Raw genomic sequence first — 12,303 nt, forward strand, 5'->3', positions numbered from 1 at the left:
GTACATATTGTTATGAAGGTGTCTGTTACTACATTATATATATACTTGCAGTGTGTGTATTGTACATATTACATATTGCTATGAAGGTGTCTGTTACTACATCATATATATACTTGCAGTGTGTATATTGTACATATTGTTATGAAGGTGTCTATTACTACATTATATATATACTTGCAGTGTGTATATTGTACATATTACATATTGTTATGAAGGTGTCTGCTACTACATTATATATATACTTGCAGTGTGTGTATATTGTACATATTACATATTGTTATGAAGGTGTCTGTTACTACATTATATATATACTTGCAGTGTGTATATTGTACATATTACATATTGTTATGAAGGTGTCTGTTACTACATTATGTATATACTTGCAGTGTGTATATTGTACATATTACATATTGTTATGAAGGTGTCTGTTACTACATTATGTATATACTTGCAGTGTGTATATTGTACATATTACATATTGTTAAGAAGGTGTCTGTTACTACATTATATATATACTTGCAGTGTGTATATTGTACATATTACATATTGTTATGAAGGTGTCTGTTACTACATTATGTATATACTTGCAGTGTGTATATTGTACATATTACATATTGTTATGAAGGTGTCTGTTACTACATTACTATATATATATACTAATATGGCCTTTAGTTGAGTCTAAGCTATCATTCGTGTTTACATTGTTTCCTATGTAAACATTTGCTTAAATATAAAGACGATTCTAACTACCAACTGTGTTCAACAACCAATAAGTAAGTTCCACTATCATTTATTTAAAAAAACGTACTATAGTCACCAATTGGGATGCAACATCATTTTAAAGGCCACTGAAATGAGCAAAGTCCACAATAATAAAGTAAGAGTCATAAGTCAAAATATGACATGCTAACAAAGACCTCGGTCAAAGTTCTTCACCATCCGCTTGACGTGAAATAGTTTTTGCCTGAGTTCTTTGCTCTCCTTTTTCTTGGCTTGATATCCAGGCGCCTAGAAGAGACATAGACTCTATCAATAAAACAGTTTAGTTAACAAACATTAGGGCTAAAAATATAGATCACAACGGTTAAGAGGGAGCTGGAAAACAAACACTCTGCCGGTGTTCTGGCGAGACATGCTCCCCATTGGAATACAGAGATGTAATTGCACATTCAATGAATACCATATTTTCCGGACCATAGGGCGCATCGGATTATAAGGCGCACTGTCGATGAATGGTCTATTTAAAAAAAAAATATATCTTTTTTCATATATAAGGCGCACTGGACTATAAGGCGCACTGCCGATGAATGGTCTATTTTTGATCTTTTTTCATATATAAGGCGCACTGGATTATAAGGCGCATAAAAGGAGTCACAACATTATTATGATTTTTTTCTAAATGTAAAAGACTTCCTTGTGGTCTACATAACATGTAATGGTGGTTCTTTGGTCAAAATGTTGCATAGATGATGTTTTACAGATCATCTTCAAGCCGCTTTTCTGGCAGTCGCTTCAGGATACGCCGTTTTGTGGGCGGTCTTATTTACGTGGCTCACCTTTGACAGCGTCTTCTCCCCGTCATCTTTGTTGTAGCGGTGTGGCGTGCAAGGACGGGAGTGGAAGAAGTGTCAAAAGATGGAGCTAACTGTTTTAATGACATTCACACTTTACTTCAATCAATAACGGAGCAGCATCTCCTCATCCGGAAACAACAACAAATGTGTCCCGTGAAAAACGTCCGACCGGAACTCTCTAATAACTAAAGTTCCTTGGGTGAATAATGTAAACTCACTACACCGGTATGTTTTAGTGCTTTCATGGCGAGTTTACTGACAGATATAAGTAAGAACTTTACACTACTTTATATTAGAAATGGCAACAGCGGAGGATGAATGTCCCATAACAAGAAGATAGAGAAAAAGTAGAAGCTTATCGACTACGGTGTCGGCAAAGGCGGACTTGCGCAATTTTTCAGGATTTATGCAGATCCCAAATACAGATCAGCAGGTACCAGAAGGTAAGAAAAGTTGGTTTTCCATAATATTGCGAAACAAAACGCCAGATAATATGTCTTACCTTATACACACACCATAATAATACTCCTATGTTGATGCACAGTACAATCCATCAAGCGGTGCGGCTTCATAGCTTACCAAAGTCCTACTAAAACAGGGGTGTCAAACTCAAATACAGAGTGGGCCAAAATTTAAAACTGAACAAAGCGGCGGGCCAAGGTTGAACAAATTAACCTTTAACGTACTCTACGAGCTATCGTCACGTCCGCTTTTCATCCATTCTAACATCGTTCAGACCCAGTCACAAGATATATGCGGCTTCTGTACGCACACACGAGCGAATGCAACGCATGCATCATCAACATCTATACAGGTTACACTGAGGGTGCCCGTATAAACAACTTTAACACTGTTAGAAATATACGCCACACTGTGAATCCACACCAAACAAGAATGACAAACACATTTCGGGAGAACATCCGCACAGTAACACAACATAAACACAACAGAACAAATACCCAGAATCCTTTGCAGCACTAACACTTCCGGGACGCTACCACCAAAACTCCCCCCCACACACACACACCTTGTAGCGTCCCGGAAGAGTTAGTGCTGCAAAGGGTTCTGGTTTGGTGTGGATTCACAGTGTGGCGTATATTTCTAACAGTGTTGAAGTTTTTTATTCTGCCACCCTCAGTGTAACCTGTATCGCTGTTGATGAAGTATGCGTTGCATTCTAATGTGTGTGCGTGCAGAAGCCGCACATGTTATGTGACTGGGCCAGCACTCGTTGGGCTGGCTGGCGTTTGGAAGACTCCCGGGGGGATCGGCGGGCCAGCCTTAGTTTGACACCCATGTACTAAAACATTTTGATAGATTTTTGAGCGCCGTGTGTAATGTTCTATATTTTCAATGGAACACATAATTGTTTACTTGAGTCATATCGCCATCATATTGCAGTCTATGGAGTGTATCTCTTATGTGTGACTGCCATCTACTGGTCACACTTATCATTACACCATGTACCAAATAAAATTGCTGCGAGGCTGGTAAGCAAAACCAGAATTATTCCGTAAATTAGAGTCAGGGATAAACTCATGAGAGATTCCTTCAAAGGAGCATGTCTCGTCAGAACACCGGCAAATAATTCAATGAAACGGAATTTTTTTTTTCTTATAACAATGATGTACAAAACTGCCCAAACTTTGACTTCGCTTTCTCCGACCTACGCTACGAGGTTATTGTCTGTCAGAAAAATCAGATGTACATGTATCACATGCACATTTTTCATACTCACCCTTTGGAGATCTTTCAGTCTGTTGTATTCATCGGCCACACCCTGACAAAGACATACACATGCATTTAGAATTAATGGGAAAATTTTTTTTTTTTTTTTTTTTTTTTTTTTTTTATGTCCTGTCCAGCTTCTCAGGCAAATCATATAGTTGATGTAGATGCCCATGTCGGCTGTTCAGATTTACTTTACAAAAGAGAAGTGTAGGATACTTCTCTTGTTGCCTTATTTGTATTTGACTTTATTAAATGTATTTATATTATCATTTAGTGCAGCCGGGCCGGAGCAGGAGGGGATAGAAAGAGAAAAAAAAAGAAGACAGAGGGGGAAATTGTGGGGACAAGAGGGGGATTAGACAGAGAGACAAAAAACAACAACAGCAAACAACAACAACAACAACAATAGAGCAACATCAGCAAATATGACATGTACAAATATGATGGTAAAAGTAATAGCAAATAAGCAGTTAGCGAAAAATAAAAAATAATACAGAAATAACAATGAGCATTATTACACTACAAATGGATCAATACAAATACCAATAGAAATAGCGCTATTGATAATGAACAATACCAATAATTTACCTTTATTATCAACAATACAGTTGTTTAAATGCAACAATACATATACGTAATGATAACTTGAGATACGAAAGAATGCAGAAAAATGGAGGGGGAGAAAGAGAAGCAACCTACATTAACCTTGTAGATTGTTATAGTCACAATAGGTTAAGCTTTGTCAGTGTGCCATGTGTTACACCCAGTTTACCCTAGGGCAACAACGTTAATATATGTTTGATGAAACGTGATTATGTGCATGAGTGTAAGTATGCATATGTACTTGTATATGTACAGAATGTGTATATGTGTTTGTACAATGAATGTATATGTACAGAATGTGTATATGTGTTTGTACAGTGAATGTATATGTACAGTATGTGTATGTGTATGTTTGTATATTGAATGTGCGTGTGGATGTACGAACATTAGGTAGGTAAATATGTACTGTATTTGTGTATGTATGTGGGAGCGTAGGTACCTATGTACGTATGTGAGCATATGTGAATTTGCATGTACAATACAATCGACTCCCAGAGTACGTGGGAGCCAGAGCACGGCCCCATCACCCCCGAGAGCCCAACCCACAAACAGGAGGCGTGGTGCCCAGGGAACCAGGGACCACCGACCCCACGCAGCCAAGCCGGCCAGCGACAGGAACCCCAGAGCCCGACCCACCGTACCGCCCACAAGGGCCAGCAGCAGGCCGCAGACAGACGCACCCGGCAGAGGACAGGGCACGAGAAAAGCAGGGGACAGCCAGACCCCAAGCCAGCGAGAGACCACACCCCACACGGGCAGAAAGGCGAGACGCCCCGCCCGAGGGACCCAGAGACTCCCCGCAACCGGACGGGAAGACCGCCCCCGCCCCACCGGCAACCGGGCCCCCACGAGCCCACCCCCCACCCCCGGAGAGCGCGGCGAGGCCAGCCCCCGGCCACCCCACCCAAACCGGCCGCCGCAGGACCACCCAGGCACAGGGCCACGGGAACCACCCACCCCACCCGCAGGGACCCCAACGATGGAGATGGAACAACCAGCAACCGCCCCGCCGAGCCCCCCCCCTGAGGGAGGGGAAAATTAAAAAATAATATTAATAAAATATATTAAAAAATAAATAAATTAATAAATTAATTAATTAATTTTAAAAAAAAAGAATTAAAAGAAGATCACAGACATGCTGACAAACAAGGTCACTACCCCAGCAACTGGCCGACTCGCAGCACCTCGGAATACCTTGCAGCACCAAGCTACCACAACAGACGCAGGGACTAGGCCCAACAGGCCCCAACCAAGACGGGCACCCGGAAGGGATGGACAGCGGGACCCAGGAGCTCCAGACACGCAGTTCGGATGCAGTAGCCTGAGGCGTCGACCCCCGTCTGACAGGCAGGCCCAGAGCGTACCCCCAGAAATATACATACATACATACATATATACATACACATACACACATACACGTATACATACCCACACATACACATATATACATATACATACACATATGTACACATACACATATATAAACATACATACATACACACACATATACATACATATACACAGTTCGTCAGCCCCGACAAAAAAAAATATTGAAAGCGTTTTGTCAGAATAATTGTATATAAGTTATCACACAACTTTGTGTTCCATTGAGTTCAGGTCCCCTGCGAGAAGACAAAAGCTGTCTTTCATCTTATCAAGCAAAAGGCTTGTAAAGCTCCACTGTGTGCGATGGGATGCGACATGGAGGTGTCGGTTTCTTTGATGTATGGACAGCCATAGGAAGACCTTGTCCTGACCCGAGATCTACAAAGCGTAGAGGGAGCAGACCTGACGCAGCTACAGGCACCTTTTCTTTGAACTGTTTATGACCGAGTGCAACAGCTGTTTACCACCCCCCTCCCTTTAGAAACAGCTGCAGCTATGTAATCAGAAAAGGCGTGGAACTTCCTTGTCAGAGTGTGGTGAGAGACTGTACGAAGTTGCAGCCCAGACGTTTCTCCTCATGAGCTAAATTGAATCCTGTCTCTGTTTGATTTCCTTTGCTTCTTGTCTTGTCTAATATATGACATCAGTGTTTGAACCTGAAACGTTTAAACTTGCTCCAATTTAAACAGCTCAACACAAATAAGAGTACAAATGGACACTACAGTATTTATTAACATCTTCTTAAAGATTGTACACGTTGCAAATATTTGTCATTCACAACAGGGGTTGGATGTATTTTTATTGCAACTGTATTTCAGGTAATTTAACAAGAAATGCATGATTGCAGACCACCGAAATGTATCCCACTGGGCAACTTCTGGATTCTGCAATGTTGTTGGCAGTAACAAGCGACATGGAGCTAAGCTACTTAGCTTAACTACATTTCCCAGTAGCTTGGCGGTAGCTAAGCTACTTTTAATGGAGAGTAACTTGCAGCTTAGTTACATTTAATGGAGAGTAACTTGTAGCTTAAATACAATTAATGGAGAGTAACTTGTAGCTTAGTTACATTTAAAGGAGAGTGACTTGTAGCTTAGTTACAATTAATGGAGAGTAACTTTTACCTTAGGTAAATTTAATGGAGAGTGACTTGTAGTTTAGCTACATTTAATGTAGAGTAACTTGTAGCTTAGCCACATTTAATGGAGAGTAACTTGTAGCTTAGTTACATTTAATGGAGAGTAACTTGTTGCTTAGGTACATTTAATGGAGAGTAACTTGCAGCTTAGTTACATTTAATGGAGAGTAACTTTTAGCTTAGTTACAATTAATGGAGAGTGACTTGTAGTTTAGTTACATTTAATGGAGAGTAACTTGTAGCTTAGCCACATTTAATGGAGAGTAACTTGTAGCTTAGTTACATTTAATGGAGAGTAACTTGTTGCTTAGGTACATTTAATGGAGAGTAACTTGCAGCTTAGTTACATTTAATGGAGAGTAACTTTTAGCTTAGTTACAATTAATGGAGAGTGACTTGTAGCTTAGTTACATTTAATGGAGAGTAACTTGTAGCTTAGTTAAATTTAATGTAGAGTAACTTGTAGCTTAGCTACATTTGATGGAGAGTAACTTGTAGCTTAGTTACATTTAATGGAGAGTAACGTGTAGCTTAGCTACATTTAATGGAGAGTAACTTGTAGCTTAGTTACATTTAATGGAGAGTAATTTGTAGTTTAGCTACATTTAATGGAGAGTAACGTGTAGCTTAGCTACATTTAATGGAGAGTAACTTGTAGCTCAGTTACATTTAATGTAAAGTAACTTGTAGCTTAGTTACATTTAATGGAGAGTAACTTGTAGCTTAGCTACATTTAATGGAGAGTAACTTGTAGCTTAGTTACAATTAATAGATGGTAACTTGTAGCTTAGTTATATTTAATAGAGAGTAACGTGTAGCTTAGCTACATTTAATGGAGAGTAACTTGTAGCTTTGTTACATTTAATGGAGAGTAACTTGTAGTTTAGCTACATTTAATGGAGAGTAACGTGTAGCTTAGCTACATTTAATGGAGAGTAACTTGTAGCTCAGTTACATTTAATGGAGAGTAACTTGTAGCTTAGTTACATTTAATGGAGAGTAACTTGTAGCTTAGCTACATTTAATGGAGAGTAACTTGTAGCTTAGTTACATTTAATGGAGAGTAACCTGTAGCTTAGTTATATTTAATGGAGAGTAACTTGTAGCTTAGTTACATTTAATGGAGAGTAACTTGTAGCTTAGTTACATTTAATGGAGAGTAACTTGTAGCTTAGCTACATTTAATGGAGAGTAACTTGAAGCTTAGCTACATTTAATGGCGAGTAACTTGTAGCTTAGCTACATTTAATGGAGAGTAACTTGTAGCTTAGTTACATTTAATGTAAAGTAACTTGTAGCTTAGTTACATTTAATGGAGAGTAATTTGTAGCTCAGCTACATTTAATGGAGAGTAACTTGTAGCTTAGTTACATTTAATGGAGAGTAACTTGTAGCTTAGCTACATTTAATGGAGAGTAACTTGTAGCTTAGTTACATTTAATGGAGAGTAACTTGTTGCTTAGCTACATTTAATGTAGCATAACTTGCAGCTTAGTTACATTTAATGGGGAGTAACTCGTAGCTTAGCCACATTTAATGGAGAGTAACTTGAAGCTTAGCTACATTTAATGGCGAGTAACTTGTAGCTTAGCTACATTTAATGGAGAGTAACTTGTAGCTTAGTCCTTCAAGCGGTGCGGGTTCGTAGCTTACCAAAGTCGTACTAAAACATTTTGACGGATTTGTAATGTGTAATGTTCCACAAAACCAGAGAAGTTGTCACGTTGTGTAAATGGTAAATAAAAACAGAATACAATTGATTTGCTAATCCTTTTCAACTTATATTCAATTGAATAGACTGCAAAGACAAGATACTTAATGTCTGAACTGGAAAAATTTGTTATTTTATTTACTTTATTTATTTTTTTGACGGATGTGTAATGTTCTGTATTTTCAATGAAACATTAAAAGTTTTAGTGTTGCTTGCTTACGGGGTAATTGCAAGCGTCATTTATTGAACAGGCGTCAACCTGCAGTCCACACGTGTCTCTTTTGTGTGACTGCCATCTACTGGTCACCATGTACCAAAACCAGAAGTAATACAAATTTAAGGCGCACTGTCCATTTTAGGGAAAATGAAAGAATTTGATGTGCACCTTATAGTCCAAAAAATCTGGTCTATCAGTTTTTCAAAATGTGATGGGCACCAGGGTGGCGCATGTGTGTTGTCACTGTGCTTGTGTGGGTTCACTCCAGCTCCTCTGGTGACATGTGTTTGGTCAATTGGCCGTAAGTGTATGGCTGGTTGTCTATACGAGCCAAGTTACTGACGGCTGACCAGTCCAGCCCGTACCAGCTGGGATAGACTCCAGTCTGAGTGGGGACTAAGTCCTGGGAACTTTTAGCTCGAGAGAGCAGCAATTAAAGGCCTACTGAAACCCACTACTACCGACCACGCAGTCTGATAGTTTATATATCAATGATGAAATCTTAACATTGCAACACATGCCAATAGCTTACTAAAGTGCAATTTTAAATTTCGTGTGAAATATCCTGCTGAAAACGTCTCGGTATGATGATGTCAGCGCGTGACGTCACGGATTGTAGAGGACATTTTGGGACAGCATGGTGGCCAGCTATTAAGTCGTCTGTTTTCATCGCAAAATTCCACAGTATTCTGGACATCTGTGTTGGTGAATCTTTTGCAATTTGTTCAATGAACAATGGAGACAGCAAAGAAGAAAGCTGTAGGTGGGAAGCGGTGTATTGCGGCAGGTGTTGTGCCGGATAACGCACCCCCGCCGTAGAATGCACCCCCTGACTGTTGTGCCGGATAACACAGCCGGTGTTTCATTGTTTACATTCCCGGAAGATGACAGTCAAGCTTTACCATTGGCCTGTGGAGAACTGGGACAACAGAGACTCTTACCAGGAGGACTTTGTGTCACACTGCGGTGAGGGAAGTCTTGTCTTGGTTTTTTCTGTCTTGTGATTTACATGTTTTATTTTGAAAAGCAACTCCTCTTGTTTCAGATCACGGGTCCTTCCTCTTGTGTCACCAGTCTGACGTCATTCCTGACCCTTGATTGTTTCCACCTGTTTCCCATTACCCTCATGTTCTTTATAAGCCCATGTCTCCCCTTGTTCTGTGCCAGATTGTCTCGAGCTTTCGTGCCTGTCTTGCGTTCCATGTTCATGTCCATGCCTTGCCTTGTCCCACGTCTACGTCCTTGCTTCCAGAATATCCCACGCTGTAATTTTGAATTAACTTTTTCTCCTCCCTCAGAGCGACTTTTGTTATTCTACCTTTTTCTACCGCAGTGGTGAGTTATAATTTTTCCCTAAAGATTTTTCCTCAAAGTTTTTGAGTGATTTTTTGTTTACATTTATTAGAGTAGTACGTTTTATAGTCTTTATTTTCTTCCTCCTGTTGGAGCGTTTTTTGTTAAAGTTTTTTGATAACAGATACGGTGCTAATTATAATTTCCTCCTTTTGGAGTGATTTTCGGTTTTTCCCTTTTGGAACATTTTGTCGATAGCTATTTTTGTAATTTCATAGTATTTGAATTTACTCGGCTCTGGAGGCTTAAAGAGATTTTCAAAATAAAAGCTTTATTTGGAATCACATCTCTGCATTTGAGTCCCTTCCTTCGTCCAAGCCTGACACTTTGAGTTGGATGCGCAGACGCGGTACCGTGAGTACGCATACAGCTGCGGCTTCCAAACATTTGATGGCTTGCCCGTACGTACGTACGTACGTGCGTGCCGCTATGTGCATGTCACGTACGTAACTTTGGGGAAATATATGTGCGGAATGAACTTTGGGGAGGTGAACGGTACTTTGGGCTGTGGGATTGAGTGTGTTGTGCAGGTGTTTAGTTGTATTGGCGGGTTATATGGACGGGAGGGGGGAGGTGTTTGTTATGCGGGATTAATTTGTGGCATATTAAAAATAAGCCTGGTTGTGTTGTGGCTAATAGAGTATATATATGTCTTGTGTTTATTTACTGTTTTAGTCATTCCCAGCTGAATATCAGGTCCCACCCGCCTCTCACAGCATCTTCCCTATCTGAATCGCTCCCACTGCCCTCTAGTCCTTCACTCTCACTTTCCTCATCCACGAATCGTTCATCCTCGCTCAAATTAATGGGGGAATCGTCGCTTTCTCGGTCCGAATCGCTCTCGCTGCTGGTGGCCATGATTGTAAACAATGTGCAGATGTGAGGAGCTCCACAACCTGTGACGTCACGCTACTCGTCTGCTACTCCCGGTACAGGCAAGGATTTTTTTTATCAGCGACCAAAAGTTGCAACTTTATCGTCGATGTTCTCTACTAAATCCTTTCAGCAAAAATATGGCAATATCGCGAAATGATCAAGTATGACACATAGAATGAACCTGCTATCCCCGTTTAAATAAGAAAATCACATTTCAGTAGGCCTTTAAAAGGCCAAACCTTCTCCTCCTACCTGGTACTTCACGGAGCCTTTTTGCAGGGAGTCCAGCTCTCGGCTCAGCTCGTGACTCCGGTCACTTATGTCGTCCATTTCTTGGCAGAGAATTTTATAACGAGCCCTGGCGGAGTCAAACTCTCGCTTGTACCGCCGGCGCTGCTGGTCGGAGATGATCTCTGGGTAGCGTCTAAAACGGAGGAGAGAAGATAATGAACGTTGGCACAATTTAAAAAAACATGAGCACAAACAAGCATGAAATATTCATAGAATACTTTTTTATTTTATTTTATTTTTTTTTACAAACTGTTAATGACTATTTTTGTTGCTTGCAGCTGTTGGTGTACTTTGAAAATACTTTTAATATTCTGTATTCCATGCGACTAAAGGGACGTAGGACCACACAAGCAGACAATTCAGAGTTTCCAGTTGAGGTAGCACGCATGGTTTTGGATTCTGGGACTAACAAAACACAACAAGACTACACAAAAGAACCATTATCATCAAACGTGATGTGTTGTCACCATGGCAACAACGGTAACACTCTCCCCTTTTTCAAACTTCAACACTGTTAGAAATATACGCCACACTGTGAATCCACACCAAACCAGAACCCTTTGCAGCACTAACTCTTCCAGGACGCTACAAGGTGTGTGTGTGTGTGTGTGGGGGGGGGGGGGGGGGGGTGGTTTGGTGGTAGCGGGGGTGTATTTTGTAGCGTCCCGGAAGAGTTAGTGCTGCAAAGGATTCTGGGTATTTGTTCTGTTGTGTTTATGTTGTGTTACGGTGCGGATGCACCAAGAAATGTTGCGTTGTTTTGTTTTTCCCGATGAAATGACGACAGTCCCTCATTAGCCCACCTGTAGAGGTCCTGGTCTTGGTCCAGCTCACATGCGGTGGCTCCTCCGCTGGTGTAGCCTGTTTCATATTGGGACTCCACCGTCTCCGGTGCGGCACGTTCATGCTCTCTGTTGTGCCTCTGAGCAAGCGGAGGCGAAGGAGGTTTCCTGCTGCTCTCAGCATCATCTGAGGAGCTGCTGTTTTGGTGGCCGTGCTCAGCCTCTTGGCGCTTCCGGCCGACAGCATGAGCGCTGCAAAAAATATACAACACAGACTGTTGGTGCGGACGTTACTGACACATTTTACTACATGCTTCCAGCTCTATACTCTCTGCAGGGTGCATGGGAGTTTGCCCAACCAGTCTACATGTGCTTTGTGGACTTGGAGAAGGCATTGGACCGTGTCCCTCGGGAAGTCCTGTGGGGAGTGCTCAGATATATCGATATATCGGACTGTCTGATTGTGGCGGTCCGCTCCCTGTACGATCAGTGTCAGAGCTTGGTCCGCATTGCCGGCAGTAAGTCGGACATGTTTCCAGTGAGGGTTGGACTCCGCCAAGGCTGCCCTTTGTCACCCATTCTGTTCATAACTGGTCTTTCAGCAATTGAACATGCAAAAATGAGAAGAAAAGCCCCATTTA

At 41.1% G+C, this 12,303-nt stretch overlaps 1 protein-coding gene across 1 annotated transcript in view; it reads right to left on the reverse strand.

The window, feature by feature from the left end:
* Nucleotides 1-799: 799 nt before the first annotated feature.
* LOC133577118 (uncharacterized) overlaps nucleotides 800-12,303 on the reverse strand; it is a 110,447-nt gene continuing 98,943 nt past the window's right edge. Inside the window, exons 12-15 of the mRNA XM_072912878.1 lie at nucleotides 11,684-11,914; nucleotides 10,842-11,013; nucleotides 3,313-3,354; nucleotides 800-1,008 (exon numbers count right to left, since the gene is read on the reverse strand). Of these exons, the coding sequence (XP_072768979.1) occupies nucleotides 907-1,008; nucleotides 3,313-3,354; nucleotides 10,842-11,013; nucleotides 11,684-11,914 (547 nt within the window). The 3' untranslated portion in view covers nucleotides 800-906. The remainder of the gene's footprint in view (nucleotides 1,009-3,312; nucleotides 3,355-10,841; nucleotides 11,014-11,683; nucleotides 11,915-12,303) is intronic.

The sequence above is a fragment of the Nerophis lumbriciformis genome, linkage group LG03, assembly GCF_033978685.3.
Source record: "Nerophis lumbriciformis linkage group LG03, RoL_Nlum_v2.1, whole genome shotgun sequence".
Taxonomy (NCBI): domain Eukaryota; kingdom Metazoa; phylum Chordata; class Actinopteri; order Syngnathiformes; family Syngnathidae; genus Nerophis; species Nerophis lumbriciformis.